This window comes from Salvia splendens, chromosome 4 (assembly GCF_004379255.2).
Source record: "Salvia splendens isolate huo1 chromosome 4, SspV2, whole genome shotgun sequence".
NCBI classification, from domain to species: domain Eukaryota; kingdom Viridiplantae; phylum Streptophyta; class Magnoliopsida; order Lamiales; family Lamiaceae; genus Salvia; species Salvia splendens.
The window spans coordinates 18,795,337-18,816,803 of NC_056035.1; the positions used below are offsets into that span (position 1 = coordinate 18,795,337).

At 36.7% G+C, this 21,467-nt stretch overlaps 3 protein-coding genes across 3 annotated transcripts; 1 reads left to right on the top strand and 2 right to left on the bottom strand.

Moving 5' to 3' along the window:
• Positions 1 to 989: 989 nt before the first annotated feature.
• LOC121798222 lies at positions 990 to 4,183 on the bottom strand. The gene is made up of 6 exons (XM_042197125.1): positions 4,034 to 4,183; positions 2,613 to 2,727; positions 1,821 to 1,930; positions 1,610 to 1,738; positions 1,338 to 1,527; positions 990 to 1,236 (listed from the first exon to the last, which is right to left on the bottom strand). Exons 2-5 carry the CDS (start codon positions 2,706 to 2,708, stop codon positions 1,443 to 1,445), a joined length of 420 nt encoding a protein of 139 aa, XP_042053059.1. The 5' UTR covers positions 2,709 to 2,727; positions 4,034 to 4,183; the 3' UTR covers positions 990 to 1,236; positions 1,338 to 1,442.
• A 12,564-nt stretch (positions 4,184 to 16,747) lies between these two features.
• Positions 16,748 to 18,965, top strand: LOC121798221 (cytokinin riboside 5'-monophosphate phosphoribohydrolase LOG3-like). Its single transcript, XM_042197124.1, has 7 exons — positions 16,748 to 17,021; positions 17,449 to 17,546; positions 17,707 to 17,737; positions 18,150 to 18,249; positions 18,382 to 18,452; positions 18,521 to 18,664; positions 18,734 to 18,965. The coding sequence occupies exons 1-7, from the start codon at positions 16,902 to 16,904 to the stop codon at positions 18,824 to 18,826; spliced, it is 657 nt and encodes a 218-aa protein (XP_042053058.1). The 5' UTR covers positions 16,748 to 16,901; the 3' UTR covers positions 18,827 to 18,965.
• An 87-nt stretch (positions 18,966 to 19,052) lies between these two features.
• Positions 19,053 to 21,334, bottom strand: LOC121799508 (BTB/POZ domain-containing protein At5g03250-like). The gene is made up of 4 exons (XM_042198901.1): positions 21,251 to 21,334; positions 20,985 to 21,054; positions 19,687 to 20,904; positions 19,053 to 19,616 (listed from the first exon to the last, which is right to left on the bottom strand). Exons 1-4 carry the CDS (start codon positions 21,307 to 21,309, stop codon positions 19,164 to 19,166), a joined length of 1,800 nt encoding a protein of 599 aa, XP_042054835.1. The 5' UTR covers positions 21,310 to 21,334; the 3' UTR covers positions 19,053 to 19,163.
• Between the last annotated feature and the right edge of the window lie 133 nt (positions 21,335 to 21,467).

The window sequence follows — 21,467 nt, forward strand, 5'->3', positions numbered from 1 at the left end:
GTCAGGTTAGCTTAAAATTTTGGTTTAGATTAAGTGCGGTATGTGGATGGTCAACCAAATGAAAAGCTGAAGGCCACAATGAAAGCATAGTTCAAACTTCAAAAGTTTACAAATCCAAATGAAAATTTAAAGATCTATTACATATACACAAAATAAGGACATATTTATGTATTATTCTTACTTATGTGCATCTAAAGAAGTGAATTTGTAAACGATATTTTAGCACAAAACAGGAAAAGGTTGGTCTCTTCGTTCGCCATTTGTCGATCATCAATCGATGGAAAAACGAAACACTAAACATTTTCCAAGCAACAAAATATGCACGAAAATTAATACTATAATTAGAGCAAGATTGCAAATTAAATAGATTCACAAAAACAAATGCTATTTTGGTGATTATACGATTAAAAAAATTCGTACACAGTACATGCTGCATGCTGGAAACGCATTTAAATCACATAATAGAATGAATCCTGAAACGCCATTTCTATGAATTAGAGTCATATATTGATTGATTCTCCAAAGAATGCTCTATGGCTTGTTACATCTCCACGTGAAACGTTGTACTCTACCATCACTACAAAAAAATCGCTATTTAGTGGCGGATATGTCCGCCACTAAATAGCCATTTTTCTACCACTAAAGGAGTTAGTGGCGGAACAGAGCCGCGACAATATAATCACCGCTAAAATATCAATGGCGGAAAATTTTCCACCACACAAATATAGTGGCGGATTAGCCACAGAAAATAGTCCGCCAGAGCAATTCCGCCACTAAAAATTTAAAATAGTGGCAGATTTGGGTGTGCCATCCGCCACTGATGTTCCGCCACTAAAATTCAGCCACTACTTATAATGCTACTTTGTGGCAGAATCCATCCGCCAATAAACTTTTATACAGCTTTTGATTATATTTATTTTATTATTTATCCACACTATTAAGATAATTTTTCAACAAATCAATGTATTCATAGTAAAAATAACAATAGATACACCAAAATACTCATATATTACTCAAAATATCAGCGTTTAATAATATTGAACATCAGTGCAAATTCTAAAATTTAGTTAATAACAAAATAGCTGAGCATGTAGCTTCTCAGTCTGCAAAATAGTGGTGGGATCGTTTTTGGCAAATTTATCATCTACAATCTTGTTCCTTCCTAGCCTCATGAACTTCGTCTCTTTCATTTCCAAATCTTGGATCAAAATTATAAGTTCATCTTTGAGCCACCTCCTGAAGCCACACACATACACACATATACACATATAATGCAAATGCAATAAATATTATATGATTAATAATTTAAATGCGTATTAACTTTTAAATAAACTTACATCTATCTCTTCAGCCTCCTTAGTTGTATATTTTCCATTCTTGAAGTGTAGTGTCAGATAGGCGTCATACATACAATCCCCAATAGAGACCCCCTTTTCATTTGCCTACATAAGTTTCCAATCTAGATCAATTTGTCCCTCCATCAAATAACCGAGCAATGGGTGGAAGTCTACATTAAGTCCTACATATCTAAAATGCTAATGCAAGTTTAATCTCTTTGATAGTCTAAAAGTGGAAGTGAAAAATTCATCAAAAGGGATTGCAAAACTACCTTAGTGCAAAACCTTCAAGAGAAATCTCCTTGTTTACATCATTGGAATCCTTCCTAACATCCTGATTCAGATCCTCAAGCTTAGAAAAAGTCTCGTAGTCACCCCCAGAATTCCTGTTCCCAATCAAACTATACTGGAAGATCATGCCTTCACCGGGAAAAGAATAGTCTATAATCAATTCATTACCAACGGACCCAAAATCTCACTTACCTATCATTTGACAAGTGGACGCCATTATTGACACTATCATCTAGAAATGAGGCAGGGAGAGCACTTGAAATCTGTTCTCCCTCAAAATCATCATCTCCAGTGCAAAAATTCTAAGCAGTATAAAATATGATAATACATTAGACACATATCATGAAGTGAGATGCTGGCAAATTACAAAATTAGTGCAGATAAACGGCTCAAATTTGAGGGATGTGAACCAATGTCCTCATGAATGATAGAGATATTGGCAATAAAGCAGTAGTCGCGAAAGCAAAAGTATTATCCTAGAACACTCTGTAGACTAGTTATCAGACAAAGACGAAACGCGGATAACTCTCCTTTCTGCGGAACAACAATGATTAAAAAAAATTGTGGTATCTGGTGTAACAAATAGTACCAAATACAATTCCCATCATTTTCAATGTTTTCATGCTTGGTTAGGGAAAGCAAGCAAAATATCAATACTGTCTTTAATTCTTAACTTACTAAGTCACCGGAAAAGCATAAAATATCAAGAATGAAACCGCAAAATTCACTGACTTTTGTATGAGATTTTTTATGCAGAATCATTACTAGTTTCCCTGCCCCCCACCACTCCCTTCTTTCTCTGTCAATCAATTTAAAAATCAGCATCCATAAGCTTAAAATTGTGAGCTTCTGACTGCATCCTAATAATATCAACACTATGAGCCACTAATGTTACACCCCTTAGGATGCAAAAGCACTTACAAACACTCCTGAGGATGCAAAAAATGGGGATCGGAACTGAGTAATAAAAAATGGCAAATGTACCTCCAGAAAACGAATATGGAAAACAGGTTGATTGTCAGGATCCTTTGCACTAGCAAGAAGCTTCTGATGTAACAACACATCTTCCACCTTTTCCATATTGATATCAAGTCCATAGCTGAAACATTGCAATAATATCAAAGCATCAGATGGATATAACAACAACTAAGAGAACATATCAAACAATAAACTAAACGATTGACATAACCAAGTAGAGTATCTGTTAAACCTGAGATAAACTCCAAAAATCCTGACCTTATCTATACATCCCAAAATATGGAACATAACATCAAACTCTAGAAGAATGGTACAAACTGAAATTTCTATCTCCCTTCTGCCCTAAAACACCTAAATTGTAAATGTCAAGCTCAATGTGAAAGCATGCCTCTCAATTCACATAACCAAGTATCTGGAAAGTGTTAAGCCTAAGTTAATCAATCTCTGTGCACATCAAACTCTAGAAGAATCACACTCCCACATACAACTGAAATCCCTAAACCGCCAAAAAACTGTAAATGAATTATTCGAACTCAATGGCTAAGCATGTCTCTCAATATATTGAATGCATAAAGAGAAGAAGATTGTTTTCCAAAATCTGATAGTAGTATTAACAAGAAATCTTGTAGGCAGGCGATTGAAGTGAGCTTCCAAGAGGTCGAAGAAATCAGGATTAGTAATCGCCTCCTCATGCCCATTCTCAATCAGGCGATTGTAAACTTATGTTGATTGGCAACTGAAGTCTACATAAGTGATCAATCAAGTAACAGTTCAACAAGATTATAATATCATAAAGAGAGATTCTGCTTTTCTTCTTTGCAGCACCAGCTCTTGGTGAATATCACTGTCACTGCTGCATTCTTCCTTGCTAGCTCTCTCACTATCTCCATTAATTCCCTTAAATACTTGTGTTTAATTCTATTTACTTCTTGTTGAGACTTGAGAATGAGAGGAGGCTTGTCCCTGCTTCTATTTATAGATAGATACACATGTAGATGTAGTAGTAGGATTTTTTGGATAAGAAAAATAGCCTCTCATCATTTCCAAGTACAGTTGTTACTCAGTATGATTCCACCACAAATTTTATACCAACAAAAGTCCCTCAGCATAATTTCACATCAGCATTCTAATTTATATTCAAATGTGGTTATACTAGTATATAATCATTCTCAAGATGTAAATTATGGATTGAAAGCCTCTATTCTTCTTGTGATTTCTTTGTGGGATAGTGTGGCTGATGTGTAGGAATTTAAAAGGATAAGAGCTTATCCACTGCAATGCCACTTTAGAATCAAACTAAAGTTGAATTCCAGAACCAAAAGTTCTAAAATCAGACTAAACATGAAAGCTAGAGTCCTAAAATAAGCAAATCTAACAAAGTATTACAGAAATGGCGAGAAGAGGCGAGGGTATGGTACATTGATTACATGGTGGCGACGGCTGTGGTTGTTGAATCCGAGCGGACGACGGCGACAGAGCTGGAGCGCGAACGGCGGCGGCTGGAGGGCGAACGACGGCGACGGTTGGAAAGAAATGCATAAACTGCCCTAGCTGGAGTGATTGAATGAAATGCGTAAACTTCCCTAATTAATTTAATTAAGATTTGTAAAGCTGTGGCGGAAAATAATCCGCCAATATATTAGTCACGGAAAATCCGCCACTATATTATTTTTTATAATATTTTGTGTATTTTATTAAAAAAATTATTTATAGTGCCGGAATTAATTCGCCATAGGTGTGGGCAAATTAAAATCGTCACTGATCTGCCACTATTCCGCAAGTACTACTGACGGACTATTTCCACCACTAAATAGCGATTTTTTTGTAGTGCATATATCTTCTGATCTATTTTCCGAACTCTTTATTCGATCTTTATATTTGCTAAGCTTATAGAATGATTGAGTTATATTGGGCTAAATCAAAGATCCATAAAGGTTAGACCGAAATACACCTAATTGGGTCATATTTAATTAAATTGAACCTCAATTTAATTCAACAAAAACAACATATTATAATCAACCACTACAGTATACCTTCGAATCCTAAAATTGCATGTAATATGAGGATTTCTTTTTAATTTAATTAATTCCCGCATTGGAGACAAAAATATATGTTAAGTAGTTTAACTTTGATTCCAAATTTAATTTAATTAAGTGACAACTGCCGCAAAAGTCATAAACTTTTGTGATTTTCTAGTTTTTCCCATGAACAACGAATGTAGCATACAAAGTCATGGACTTATTAACCATGCGCTGTTTTCACATGTCGACTATTCCGACTATGAAGCGAGTTGACATGTCTATTTAATTTGACGTGGGTGTTGAGGTGTTAAAATGATTTTTTTACCCTAAACCCTCCACCCCTTATCCTAATTCACTCTCAATTCGTTCGAATCCCCAATTCACTACACTTATGCATTACCCCAATTCGCCACTTCTCCATTCTCCGGTGGAAACGACCATAATAGCGAAGACAAGAACGACGACGACAAAAAGAAAGACGACGTTTCTTCTCTTGTAAGACAAAAACGAGAACAACGGGTACGGCTTCTCCAACAACCGAATGGCGACGAACTCGTTAGTATCCCACCCCTCTTTATATCAAATATTTTGAGGTATAGGTCCAGACATTGGGTTTTTTCATCAGTTTTGCATTGAAAGGTCCCCATAGGTTTCGGGTTTAATTATTTATTAGAATTGTTGATCCCCACTATAATAGATTTTGAATTTCTTTGTAAGTCCACATTTTCATCATTTTATGACTTTTGTCACATAGTCCCCATTTGCACGTGACAAAAGTTATAAAAGGATGCAAATGGGGACCACGTGACAAAGAAATTCAAAGTGTATTACAAATACTTTTCTTCTATTTTACTTTATCAATTATGTATAAAAACACATGCAAAAATGCCCATTTTTAAGGGGAGGGGGTGGGAGCAAATTGTATTTACTCCCTCCATTTCTTAAAACCAAAATTCTTTCCATTATGGTTCGTTTTCTAAAAACAAAAATTTTTCATTCAAGAAAACTTCTTTCTACCTATGAGGTGGGACCCATTTTCTACTAACACAGTTTTTTACTATGTCTTTAACTTTATTAATATTACGTTAAAATCTATGTCATTTTAAAAGTTCATATTTTTAGAAAAACGCATTCCCATTGTAATAAAATATTTCTTCTAATTACACACAGCATACCGTTTCCAAGTTGAGATTAAGTAGGACCTTGTTACTTTTGAATATTTACTTTGATCTCTCATTTTGATACCGATTATTAATTGAGAATCTTGAATCGACAACTTAAAAAATATAAGAAAATATTGAAGTCAAGACAGTGTGAATGATGAGTCATGTGTTGTTTGAAAGAGTTGGTTAACAGAAATCATTCTCGCCTCACTTTTGACTCTCCACCAAAATAAACAAACTACCACAAGAAAACTTACATGCTTTTTCCTCTAGTTTCATGTTTCAAGTTGCAACCGTTAAGTTTTAGATTGATTTATTTCGTTAATTCTGCATAATTGATTGCCACCAACTCCTCCTTTTCACTACCATGCAATTATTTGGTTCTTAAAAAATTTCATACCTAATTTTTCTTTAACCTGAAAACTTTACCGTATTTAAATTTGAATATGAAGTGCAAAAGGGAGTGTACAACATATAAATTAGACCTCGCACTTTTGACCTCTAGAAAACTCTCTTTTTTCATACTTTAGAGTTTACATCCAATAAAAGCAACAAAAGTAGAATGGTAAAGTGATTTTTGTTTATCATAAAAACTAAAGCACAAAAAGAAGGGTTAGATCAAAAGGGGTTGGGATATTTGTTTGCTGATTCAAGGGAAATTAGAGAAGTTATTATCTTCAAATCTATACTAGTTTTTTTTTCTTTTTTTTGATTGACAAATAAACATATTTTAAGGGCTCTGCGCCACTGTGGATGTGGACTCGAACTGTGAATATACTTTGGAATTTATACTTTGAAATAAGAATTGATGATACTAATTAAAAATATATACTTAATTATGTTCTCATCCAATACCATGCATATGTAACCGATGATTGCTCTAAAGTTATGATTGGCGTTGATTAATGCATATGTCGAGATGTGATTAAGATTTAAGGCGATATTTGGAATATGAAGGTGTTAGTTATGAAGTCATTAATTAGTCGCCAATAAAATTTGGGCCACTTTTTTTTTTGTCGTGAATGAGTGAGATAGGGTTGATTGATCGAGATATGCCTTGGCTCAACTGATTATATATAATTCTAATTCTAAAAATTGAGATGTATAAAGAATACGAGAAGAATAGTGTCGGCATATCTTTCTAAACCTAATACTATCATAATTCTTTTTGTTTTATATATAAAATTCTGAGGCTAACGGTATTAACTAACGTTACTGCTTGGTGTTAGGATCGTCGACTGCAACATTAGTTTGATATTGTCCGCTTTGAGTCAAGCCCGCACGAATTTATTTTTGGGTCACTCCTAAAAGACCTCAAACTAATTAGGGTTGGACAGGGATTATATACACCTTCCAACTTTCCTCACTCATCCGATGTGGGATGGGTTTGTACCCCAATAAACCTCCCCTCAAACCGAGACCACATCGGGAACGCAGTCGACACGAACATGGGTCGTTCCAGCCCTGGCCCCTGGGTCATCCTGGGCCCGACTCTAACCCGAGTCCTTCAGGGCCCGACCCTAACCGGGGCTCATCTAGGCACAACCCATAGCCACCTGGGCTCTGATACCACTTGTTAGGATCGTCGACTGCAACATTAGTTTGATATTGTCCGCTTTGGGTCAAGTCCGCACGGATTTGTTTTTGGGTCACTCCCAAAAGGCCTCAAACTAATTAGGGTTGGACAGGAATTATATACACCTTCCAACTTCCCTCACTCATCCGATGTGGGATGAGTTTGTACCCCAATACTTGGGACTGAAATTAGTGGGGCATCGAATCTTTTTCAAGGGTTACACTTTGATTAAGACTTAATCAATACTTCTAAGTTTTTTATGCGACCATGATTACCTTTTTAAGTCATTCCGTTAAGACTAACTGCACTTCTTTTACTGATTTACTTACTAATTAAGGTGTTAATCAATATGCTTGTATTATATTTTAGACTCGCATGACATATCAATTATAAATCTTGATCACCTAAGTTACTTTGATTTATAGCACTCCCTCCGTTGCAATCAATGTAAGTTAAAATTTTTGGACATGGAGATTAAAAATTGTGTTGAAAAATATGAAAGAGGAATAAAATATGAGAGATAAAAAAGAGTAGAGTATATTAATGATGGAATAAAGTAAGAGTGACAGTATGTTTTGTTTTATTTTTTTTTAAAAAAGAAAATGACTCAACTTTAGTAGGACATCCAAGAAAGGAAAACGATTTAACTTAATTGAGACGGATAAAGTACTAGATTATATATCATACATTTAGAAATGCAGTGATAAATAATCTTATAAACATAACCCAAATGCAAGATCTATAAGTTTCACCCTAAGTAATCAAAGAATTCTTAAATATAGTTAAGACTTGGATTAAATATCGTTAAAATTAAGTGAATTTGAGAGACAAGTTAATTAATGAATGCGTGTGTCGGCTGATTTGAAAATATCTGAATCCAACCAAACGAGTCAAAACCACCGCCAAATATCTCACATTTATTAGGTCAAAAGTTGTTCACTTTTCCACCTCTAATTAGAACCATGTGTCATGTGTCCAAACAAACGCTTCAATTTCTTAAAATTAGGCTTTTCTTAAACAATTAATCCAATTACAATCCACGTTATGCTCGCATTTTTTGTGACCTACGAATTCATAGTAGTTGAAATGAAAGCAAAAGGGACAATAGATTCAGGAAAGAAAACTTAGAAATATTCATTATTTTGCATATTATTTCGGAACAAGATTTTTGTATAAAATAGTTTAGCACAAAATATTCCTCAACAGAAAAATAAAGCTTGTTCAATTCTTTTCTCATGATCGATCCTTCTTTTCAAATATTTACTAAATAAAATTATTACTAATAATTATGAAGAGCTCACTACTATAAGGTAAATTTATCCTCAATAGGAAATAAATATTTTTATTTTGTGTCACCGTTGTTTTGTACACCAAAGAGCAATATGATTCTAATTTTGGAAACATCAAGTAGACCTTTCTTCTAGCCTATTTTGGACTCTTGGTGATACCTAGAGAGCCATTGTGTTTGATGTGATGTATCGATTTCAGGTGAGGATTTGGACCCAGTTTAATTTAAAATGTTATACTTTATCCAATTCTATTCTCTCTTTCTTTGTTTTGTTTTGCAACTTTGAGTTTTAGAGCATCCGCAGCGGTGGCGGTTGGCGCCACCGCCGTCCGTGCCAGCGGCAAGGCGAAGGACCGCCACCGCTGCAACCGCGCCGCTGGCACGGCGCTGCTCGATGTATCGAGCACGTCCGTGCCAGCGGACGCACACGTGGCGGTCTCCCATTCGCCAACGGCATAGCCGTTGGTTTCAAACATTTTTTTATTTTTTTTTTTAAAAAATCGGATTTTTATTAAAAAAATCGATAAAAAATAAAAAAAAAAATTTCACTTCCCCAAAAAATTATATCCGTTTATAACCGTTTTTCCCCACTTTTTAATTTTTTTTTTATTTTTTTACCCCAAAAATACACACTTTCATCTATAAATATTGTTCAAGGCGTACTTGGAAATCCGCACACCGTACTCACCGGCGGAGATGGAAAGATTGTTCAAGGTGTACTTGGAAATCTCCGAAGATGCGGTGGTTGGAACGAACCAATCCGGCGATCACTTTTGGTGGCGCGTCTCTAGCCGGTACAATGCACACCGGCCGCCGGGAACGATCGAGCGCAACGAGAGTATGGTGCGCAACTGCATCGGCCGAGCCAACGAAGAAATTGGCAAGTTCAACGGCTATTTCATCCAGGAGTCCCGGAATGCCGGGAGCGGCCGAAGCGAGGTCGACATCATCACCGCCTCGCTGAGCACCTACCAATCCATGAACGGTAAGTCGTTCAAATATCTTAACGTTTGGCAGGAGACGCGGACGCACCCGAAGTATAAGGGAGGCATAACATCCTCCTCTAGCGGCTCCTCCAAACGCTCACGGTCGGCATCCCTATCCGACGCCGGCGAAGAAGTGGCTAGCCAACTCGCCGAAGCTAACTTGGGTAGCCCCGATGCCCAACCAAGCGGTTCCCGACGCCGACCGCAAGGTAGGAAGAAGGCGGCGGCCGAACGACGTCGCGCCGCGACTCCATCTGCCCCTGCTCCCGAACCCGCACCCTATGTTCCACCTCCACCCCCGAACAACTCGTTGTGGGCCCTTTTGGCCCAACTCAATTTGGCCGATAGGTCAACTATGACCCCCACGCAACTTCAAACGCACGAGTCCATGATATTGGGTCTCCAAAAACAATTGGGGTTGGTGCCGCCGGATGCGTAGTCTTCCTCGGGTTATATTAGCCAATAATTATGTAATTTTTAATTTTTAGGAGTTTAATTATGTAATTTTTAATTTTAGTATTTTAATTATGTAATTTTTAATTTTTAGGATTTTAATTATGTCTTTTTATTTTATTTGTAATTTGTTATTTTTATTGTGGTTTTTTTAATGAATTTTAGTATTATGAAAATGTTTTTGTGTAATTGAATTTTATATTAATTGTGCTCGTCCTTGCGGAAGAGCACAGTTGTGGGTGTTGTGCTCTTGCCAGAGAGCAGGCATGAATAGTACCGCCCGGGCCCACAACCGTGCCGCAGGCAAGAGCACGGTTGTGGATGCTCTTATGTTATCATATTATTAGGCCATCCACAATCGGAATAGCCCAGCAATAGCCCAGCCACTGCCACATCAGCAGCACTAAAAATCCTCCTGCCACATCATCAAAACAAGCAAATAGCCCAGCCATAGCCTAACCACTAATATCCACATCACTATTAACAAATATATACAAAATGAAATAATTAACAATCACACAATATGCGAAATTTAATTTACGAGACATATACGGGAAAAGTTTAATAATACTATTAAAATTTAAAAAAGTACAATAATTTAAAAAGTACATTAATTTAAAAAAATACAATAATAAAAAAAGTACATAAATTTTTAAAAAAATACAATAATAAAAAGGAGTGACAATTCACTCCTCGTCCACTTCCCACAGGGATCGCCGGAGTTTGTGACCCGCTACTTCCGAAACTAGGCTCGTTGTTGAGATCCATTTACCGTTGTTGATCTTGAACAGAAATTAAGATAGAGAGAATACTCGTTAAAACAAGTGGTGCGAATGAAAATGACGAACAAAGCGCGTATATAGTGTTTCGAAAAAAAAAAATTTATTTTTTCGCGCTAGGCGGTGCGCTGGGCGATCCGGGCGCTGCAATAGCGCCGAACGGACCGCCCAGGGCACCGCCCAGCGCCACGCGACCGCCCAGCGCTGCGCGGTTTCTCTCTCCAATCGCCTGCTGGGCGCCTGCAATAGATCGCCCAGCGAACCGCCCAGCGCCGGCGCTCGGCTGGGCGGTCCATGGGCGCCTATTGTGGATGGCCTTAGTGAAACCAAATATAACATCGAAAGAGCTTAATTCTATATGATTATTTTGTGCAATTTAATTAAGTTTCCATAAAAAAATCATCAAATTTTCAGAAAACCATATGTGAGAAGGCAAATCAACATAAATAATTATAGCATCTGATAAGTCGATAAAATAATAAAATGATGAAATGCAGTAAAACAAAATTTGGAAAATGTTAATGGAGAAAATATAAGTGATATAATGAGTCAGCCAATGAGGAAAAGTGAACCATTTTCTGTGGCCAAAGATCCTAAAAGTTAACCTAAAACCTAGGTCGACAAGGTCATCCATTGAATTTACTATTTTAACCCCCAAGCGAAGTGAATTACGAAAACACCCATTTCATTTATTTTGTCGTGTAATATTCATGATACCCTACATGCAAAAACAGAATGTGTAGTCGCGAAATGATAAATTAATAATATTGCTTTAAATGGAAAATTCGGTGGGGGTGACAACACATGAACAAAGTCATACTTGTGCTAAACTTTATGAGACCAGATGTTGTAATAAAAAAGATCAAAACTTAGGGAAAGTAGAAGCCATATTGTGGATAGGGTAATGAGGCACGTTTCATACTATAGTTGGCAGGTGACAAACTAACTAACTAACATCATCCACGGCAATCTTTCCTCTCTCTAATATTTTTTTATCAATTAATTTGGAAATCACAATAAACTCAAAATAAGCTAAAAGTCGCGAAAATAACAATTTTTTTCGGTAAAAAAATTTGGGAGAAAGTTGTTAAAAAGAAGAAAAAGGAATGTAACATCTAGCATAGTCTAGGCAGATAATGGGCAGAGCATTAATTTGTTGGTCTTGAATAATAATAATGGAGAGTAATTGTTTTATTGAAGTAGGTTAATGATGAAGAAATTGGTATGGTAGTGGAATATGCTAGAATCCACATAGAGCATTATTTTAGTACTCCCTCCGTCCCGCACTACTTGCACTTATTTCCTTTCTGGGCGTCCCAAGTTATTTGCACTCTTTCCATATTTAGTAACAATTTATACCTACAGCCGTAATTGTTGACTTTGTCTATCACTCATTCCTTAATCTCCGTGCCTAAAAGGAAAGGTGCGAGTAGTGCGGGACGGAGGGAGTATTATTCTCTCTCTACCATTAAAAATATTCATTATTCCATTTTTGTTTGTGTTAATCAAGATACCCAATTTGAAAATAAATTTATCTCTTCTCAATAAAATCTTCTACTATATATCACTTTTTTTACTATATTTATTATACTTAACTATTCCATCTAAATTTTATGTTATTTAAGAATATGGACATGTTAAATGGAATAAAGAGAGGTAGAGGTTTAGACAACAAATACAAATGAGAAGAGAGAGAGCATGCACAAAGCACTCAAACTAGCATGCTTGGTTGCTCCAAAAGTCGACATCTCAGTCAAAATACTAGTCAAATTTTGTGGCGTCTCTCTTCTCACAAAAACAGAGTTGTGCCCCGAATATGCCTATTTATTCTCTCTCACACACACACACACACACACACACACACACACAAATGGAATTTTGATGCTTTCATTTCACACTCTCTTCCGTCTTGAAATCTCCATAAAATGAAATGGACCACATTCTCCTATAAATTGGGAGGGATACTACTACACAAAAACAAAACTTGTAACGGTTTGTTTTCCTATTATCAGTTTATTGATAGTCTAAATACTGTTAATTGGTAAAATCCATAATTTTATCGCCGATAGTAGTAGTATTTATACACTTAAAATACAGGATACTAAGATCTAATTCCAGTTCTAATGACGAATCCAATTTACAATTGGTTGCTTGGACTATTAAACACACTATATATAATATATACACAGATTGAGAGAGAGGATATTGATTCCCATAAAGAACAGTTGGTTACTTGGTTCAATTTGCTATCTCAAAACAATTATATTAAGTCCGTACCATTATAGTTAAATGCTTCCGTTATGCCATCCACAACGCTGTTTCCCCACCGTTCTTTAACCGTTCCTTAAACTACTATTTGCGAACCCCACTGTACTTTTTTACTTCATTCCTTAACTAAGGAACGGAACCTGCAACCCTCCGTTTCTTATCCGTTCCTTAACCGTTCCTTAAATTACTATTCATTCAATTTCATTTTTTATTTTTATTTCCAACCCAATTCAATTAAAACAAACACACTTCATTAAATAAAATAAACTTACAACATAAAATTCGTAAAAAAAACATAATTTAATAATTTCCTAAAAAATAAAAGTACACAATTTAATAATTTCTTCCGCCTCCCGTCGTCGATCTTCTTCAAGTGATTGTTCCATTATTTGATGCATTTGTTCAAAAGGATCCAATAGTTTGATTAAATTTGGGAGAAGAAAAACAGATTTGATTTGAGATGAAAATTGAGGTGGAAATAGAGAGGATTTGAGAGGAATAGATGTGTGTTTGTGAGTGAAATGAGTATGAAATATGAGTATTTATAGAGTAAATAAATTAAAAAACGGATAAAAAAAAACGGTAACATTACCGTTGCAAAAAATAAATTTTTTTTTTATTAAATTCGAATTTTTTTAAAAATGAATTATTGAGTCACCGTGACGAAACCCACTCGCGGGGCAGCGAGTGGACGTCATTCATGCGCTGGGAGCTCGCCACGTCGCATCGGCGCGTGGCGAGACGTGTCGTGCCTCGTCTCGCGGCTACGACACACGACACCCCATAGGCACGGCATGGGCACGGAATGGGCGGCTGCAACGCGTGTCTCCGCGGTTTCGTTCCTCCGGAACGAAACGCGGCTCCGCGAAGGCACGCGTTGCGGGTGCCCTTAGGTATAGAGATTCAAAATAATGTTTTATGAGTTAAATGAAAAAAATAAAATAAAATAAAAGAAAATTAATAAAATAAAGTTATAGAAAATAAATGTGATGGTTTTACCATAAAAAAATTTACTGGTGTAATCAAGTAATTAAAGAAGTCAGACAAACAAGTTGTAAAAGGGAAAAGTACATAACGTTGACAGCTTAACGATTGGGATTAGGATTAGGATTAGGATTAGGATTAGGATTAGGATTAGGATTAGGATTAATATTAGTTTGATTTATCTAGACATAAACTGAAAGTGAAGTACATTTGGATGCTAACTTACTTCCTGCCTCCCTATATTAAGGTTATTTTAAGGATATTTTATTTGAGTGACGATGCTATAAATTTTAGGGTTTAAATATGCCGTTTAATTTATAGAAATTCTTCAAATTTACTACTCCCTCAATCCATAAAAAATATGAATATTTGGTTCGGCATGGATTTTAATGTATAACTCATAAAGTAAGAGAAAGAGAGATAAATGTTAGTGTAAATGGTGTGAGCGGAGAGTGAGTTCCACGTCATTAGTAGTGTAGTTAAATGGAGTAGTATATAAATTGTAAATAAAATGATGTATATGAATAATGCGTTGTTTAATAATTTCAAAATTAGAAAGTTCATACTTTTTAAGATCGGACTAATAAGAAATAGTTCATACTCCCCCATCCACAAAAAATAATTTTGTTTGTTTATATGACCTGGTTTGCCACAATGATAACAATAACCATCCTTGTCATTTCAATGTGTTGGAGAAGATTTGATCAGCGCGGCGTGAAAAACTTGTTGATAGATTTTTTTCACTCAAGAATGTTTTCTCCTCCTCACTTCTCTCTTGAGCGAAATTTGTACGCTTTGGTTTGTGTTCTCTTCACTTTTGTTGTGAGTTCTTGGCCTCTATTCCTTATCATGATAAGGAATAGTACAAACATGTGTTATTAGAAACGAAAAGCATAAAAGAAAAAAATAATGCAATAAAAAAAATACTTTATACTCCATCCGTCCACAAAAAATAGACTGGTTATACCATTTTCGAGTGTCCACCAAAATTAGACTAAGTCTTAATATGTATTAAAGTTTTCAACAAATAATAATCATACTCATCATCTATAATAATATGGACCACACAATCTACTAACACTCATTCCATTAGCTTTTCCCTCACTCTCTCTTACTTTTTCCTATTTCTCTCTTACTTTATTAGTTATACATTAGAACTCATGCCATTTACCACTTTGTCTATTTTTATGGACAGATGTAGTATAATATATTAAAGTTAAAAACAACATGACTTCAAATTTATTTTCTTTCCTACCAATTATGCATAACACTTTTAACATTTACCAATTAAAATCTTTTCTTTTACACATTTCCACAACGGTGTCTCACCAGCGTCTCGTCTCATCGAGACAAGTCCGAGATGGCAAAGTGCACTGTTGCGGATGCTCTTATAATGTTTAGTCAGAAATGAAGATTGTTATTAATAGCAGTTAGACGACGTCATTGTCGCTATTGTGACATCGATTCTTCGACCTCGAGGTTGCTTATAACAACAATGGTCGTATATATCACTAGTTTTTGTTACTAATTCTCTAATTATTTATCTCTCATAATTATCTCTATTTCTCGCTACCCTTACAACACATGAGGGTTGCTTCCAACAACACTGATGTCGCCGACAAAAAACTCTCTCACAATTATTAGCAGTATTTTTGGCCCTCAACGTAATAATTCTGGCTCCATCACTGTATAGTCTTACTCCTAATAGGGATTCCCAGAAAATATTCCAATCACAGTGAAATACTAAAGGGTTTCACCAATTTAACCCGGCCATCATAATTTGTAGCAATTCAATTGAAAAATATGCCTGAAAATGAACAACACCAAATCCAGGATATTTATAGAAAACTAGAACGTATTTATCCATAAAATCAAATGCTATGAATATTGAAGGGTTTCATCAATTTAACCCGGCCGTCATAATTTGTAGCAATTCAATTGAAAAATATGCCTGAAAATGAACACCACCAAATCTAGGATATTTATAGAAAATTAGAATGTAGTATTTCTCCATAAAATCAAATCGGTGTACTATGGTGGCATAAAATGTACATTTCATTTTATGATACGTCAGTATCATTCTTTCCCTATTTTATCGTCAGATGAGACAGTGGTTCCAATATAATTAATTTGTGAATCTTGTCCCCTCTCAAGCATTGCTATCATAGTATCATAACCATTAAAAAACGAATATCACGTCGAATTAATTGTTCACATTGAGCAATGCAATATTGAGATTAGTCTATTTCCTCTCAAGTTTTTCCTTTTTCATTACTCTACATTTTGTTGAGATAAAACTACATATGAATTGACAATATGCACTAATTTATTTCTTGTTTTATATTTTTAATTGAGTGATCATAAATGGACGAACTCTAGCCTCAATGTTAATATGGAGGGGAGGGTCTTTCACGATTATGTATTTTGAGAAATAAAATATGTGGAACATATGGCAAGTTTGAATTTTTTTAAAAATAGAAATAAAAATAAAATACTACTACACATAAAATCCAAAATAAAAGAATGCCACACGTGCCAGTTAGGCAGCACTTTTAACACGTGCCAACGCCCTTATAAATAAAATCCTTAGCAAGCAAGAGTTGTCTCTCATGGCATATTGCAATATAGGCATTATATAGTTGGTATTGTGCCCACAAACTAGATAGGTCCATAGACTATATATTAGAAGCCAGATTCTTATTTATTCTACGTCGGGAGATAAAAAGACAAATATATAAAGGGGGTGAGAGAAGAAACAAGAAGAAGAAAAAAAGGAAATGGAGAGAGATAGTGAAATGAAATTATCAAGATTCAAGAGGGTGTGTGTTTTCTGTGGCAGCAGCCAAGGCAGGAAGTCTACCTACCAAGAAGCTGCTATTGAACTTGGCCAAGTTCTGGTAAATAAAATAAACATCTCATTTTCATCAATCTTTTGCTCTCCCCTTCATATTCTCATGCAACTCTTTAAATCATGAGCTTTGCATGCTGAATCCTTCTTCAGATTGATTTCCTGCACCATGGAGATAAGAAAGTTACAATCTTTACATGTTTTTGGCTTCCTATTTTCTGTTTTCCACAAGTCCTGTTACTTTCATCAAAAGGGTCTCTCTCAGTTTCTAACTCAAATGGATAAGAACATGATATTTGGGTGTACTATAACAAGCAGTCTTTCACATAGTACTACTATCTGCAGTTAACCATGGTAGAAACTTGAAACCCATTCAATTTTTGTCCCACACTGTAAAAATCCATGTGGCCCAAAAGATTGAATCTTTTTTTATATCAAAAAAGAAAAGTAGTAATGAGTTTGGTGTGTTTTTGAAGGTTTCAAGGAACATTGATTTGGTGTATGGGGGCGGCAGCATAGGCCTCATGGGGTTGGTCTCACAAGCAGTTCATGATGGCGGTCGGCATGTCATTGGGTGGGGAAATAAACCTTGCATTCTACTCTTATCCTTTGACCACTTGCCTCAAATGATTAGATGGATTTAATCTGTCATTAAAGTTTGTTTTTTTATGTTTAATTCTTGGAATAAAACTGATTTTTTTTTGTCTTGTTATTGTCTCTCCTCTCCTCTGCAGGGTGATTCCCAAGACTCTCATGCCCCGAGAGGTATGTTCTTGAAAATTGTCTTGCCCCTTTTTATCATTTTTTATTCTTACTTCATTTTCCCTTTTCCACCTCTTTTGCTCTTGGCTTTAAACATGGATATTTCTCTAAATCTTGATCTGATTTTAATGTTTCCTTTTCTCTGGTTCATGTTCTGTAACATTAAAAGTTGTTGGTTGTTGGATGGTTCCTATCCACAGATTGAGATTGCATTTTATGGCTAATAATTTGTACTTCCTCTGTTTGATAAAATTAATTAGTCTTAAGTCCACCACAGGCTCTGACATTAGTTATTTCACATTTATTTTTGTCTGCAAAGATAGAAAACAAATCATGATTGCTTGACTGCACTACAACCAATCCAATTAAACTCAACTCTACTCATGCTTTTGCTTTCTTACTTTATGTTTTGCAGCTGACTGGGGAAACAGTAGGAGAAGTGAAAGCTGTTGCAGATATGCACCAAAGGAAAGCTGAGATGGCAAAGCATTCTGACGCTTTTATTGCCTTACCAGGTTTCCACTCTCTCCATCAAATACCATATCTCAAATCAAAATCATCACAGCCTCAATTTTTTCAATCATATTCTTGAAATTTTAAAAAGCATGGTATACCTTGTTGTTTAAAGTGTGGTTTGATGTGTGCAGGTGGTTATGGGACTTTAGAGGAGTTACTTGAAGTCATAACTTGGGCTCAACTCGGCATCCATGATAAGCCGGTATGAAATACTATTACATTTTGAGAAAGATGGGAAATGCACAAGTAATATGTATTGCCATTTTGCAGGTGGGATTGCTGAATGTGGATCAATACTATGACTCTCTGTTGTCATTCATCGACAAGGCCGTAGAGGAAGGCTTCATTAGTCCAAGCGCTCGCCACATCATTGTGTCTGCGCCAACCGCAAAGGAGCTTGTCAAGAAATTAGAGGTAAATTTATTACTAAATTGGAGTAGTATATTAGTAGAAATGGTCTGAATTGGTGAATTGTGGCTGCAGGAGTATGTGCCTTGCCATGAACGAGTTGCTTCGAAACTCAGCTGGGAGATGGAGCAGCTGGGCTACTCTCATGATTATGATCTGTCGAGGTGAAAATTGGATCAGTTTCAAGAAAGCTAACTTGGGATTTTAGGAAAATCTTTTTTTTTTTGTAAATGTAAATGGTAATCAGCAATTTGCAAGCTGTAACTACTGAATTGCATTATGTAATGGAAAAGTACCATTCCCTTTATGTAACAAACACCATTTTCATTTTGCATCTGCACATATTTTCATTTTCTCATCACAAAACAAAGCACAAGGTATAAATATATCCGGAGAAGAAGCGACAAGTGATATGCATTGAGGATTATTTTGCGGAGCGTTGTTATAACAGATGATGAAAATATTGTCGTCTTCATTAAACAATTCATACAACGCACAGAAGTTTTTAACTTGCCAAATCGCTCTTTTGCTGATGCTTCTTCTCGTTGCTGCATGGTTTCTGGGCCTTAGCATTGCTTCTTCTCCAAAATATATTCCAACTCCTCTTTGTTTTAAGCTTCCTAAACTCCTCTCTCAGGGTCTGGCACTCCTTCTCAAGCTCACTAACACGTTCCCTCACGTCCTCCATGTCGGATGTCCTGTCATCCCTATAGCGCCACTTGGATGTTGGAAGAACCGAGCTCGGATCCTGGGAGCTATCTAGGTTGTCTGAGACAAATAGCCAGCCGGAGATTGATGTGCGCAGCCGCAGCTGCTCAAAGAACAAGACTTGCACAATAACCCTCAGAGGCAGCCTCTCATTTTGCGCAGCATGAGTGCTGGCCTCCAACGAAAGCTTTTGACAGTTCATCAGTCGACACATTTGCTCCCGATCCGCATCTCCCAGCCAAGCATGCGCCTGATGCAGTAAAAATTAACACAAAGATGCATACATATTGCATTCAAAGTGAGCAGTGAGATCTATTAACCTTGAGATATATATCAATCGCGCGATAAATTCCATCAGCAATCGGCCTAGCATAGTCAGGCATGGCAGCAGCAAGAGACAGGAACTTTGGAAACTTGAAATTAATATCAGGAGCAACTTCAGCAAGATAAGCATCTACAAGATTAGCAACCATGGTTAAAGATGTCAATGAATTCGTCCCGTCTCCTGCCATCTGACTTTCTTCCGTAATAATGCACGGAGAAACAGCCGTTGAAGCCTGTTCTATCGACATAAAGTGGTCCAGAATTCTCTGAAAACAGTCTATATCGTACAACGTTTCCACAGAATATCCAATGTTTGGTATCAAAAGATCCTCCAAAGCAGATTGATCCAACTGCAGCCCAATTCGCCTCTCCAGATTCTCCCTGCACGGCTGACTCGCCTGCAGCACCATGGCAGTTCGTAGCAGCCTGAGAAGGAACCTCGTATGCACCACGCCTTTCTTGTAAGGCAACAACTCCACTAGCTCCTCAAGGAGCGACCCTTGGTCCGACTCAGAAGGGATGGAGATAGTCGAATAAGTCTTCAAATTCTTGAAGCTGGACTGCCTATTCATCTGTGGTATATACTTCTTGGCGTAGAACACTACTGCCCCCGCCACATTCTCGGCCTTCATCCCTCCCGCCTCCACAGCCTGGATCATCCGTTTATACAGAGGCATACTAAGGAAGGACACATCCTCATACCACCAATCCTCAGTCACTGATAGGTTCTTTGAACCAGTGCATATCCCGTTCCAAAACCCAGCCCCTGAAGGCCGTCCTGCCTCGTTGCACCCTGCTACAGGCCATCCGAACAAATTAGGATCCGCGCACGCCTTCACTGCCAACGAATGTATGCATCTCGTCACAATGTGGAGCTCCTCCGCGTGCACCAGAACCTCCTCACAAGTCTCAAGTGCTTTAATCGTGTCCGTCCAATTTCCAAACACTTCCGTGAGAAACGTCTCGGTTTGTGCAATCAGATTCCCCTCTCCATACTCTTCACTCATCTGGAGGTGCTCAGATGCACATCGAAGACTAACCACATTCATCGATGTGAGCTCGATTTTGACACCATAGCAAAATTTCGCAACTAGCTCAAACGATTTCGCTCCACCGGGAAGCTGACTCAATTGTAAAACACAAGGCGATCCATCAGCATTAGGCATTTCCGAAATAAGCTTCTCGAGCAATCCACTTCTCGATAGCAGAGGAAACTGTAACATGTAAACAATTCAACATACATCAACTTCTTTTTCATTTAATTTACCACGAAATCTTCGAAATTAAAGTTCACCTTGTGAAGATGAAACGATATTTCCCCAATTTCAACTGTTACATCGCTGAGTAAACCAGAAGTGCACTGCCTGTTAAGGAAAAAACATTATATTATCATGTATTAGCATTACATTCGATTCCAATCGATAATCGATGAATAAAAACGAAAAATAAGAAGCGTAGTTCATAGAATGAATCATCATTTAGATAAGAAAAAAAGCAGAATTGAGTGTATAAACACAGAATTGGAGGCGTGAAACAGTAATCGGATGGAATAGTGGCTACCAAGTGTGGCCGTCGCGATGAAAGGCTTCCGATTTGGAACCAAGTCTCATGTACGCCATGGATGAAGGTGGTGGGAGAGTGAGAAGAAATGTGAGAATTGAAGGGTTTAGTTAAGTTTTATAGTGTTAATAACTAAAAATATGAAGGCAGTTATCCAACTGTCCACCTTCTCCTTCTTTATAGTCATATTTACCACACAGTGACAGTCTTCCTTTTA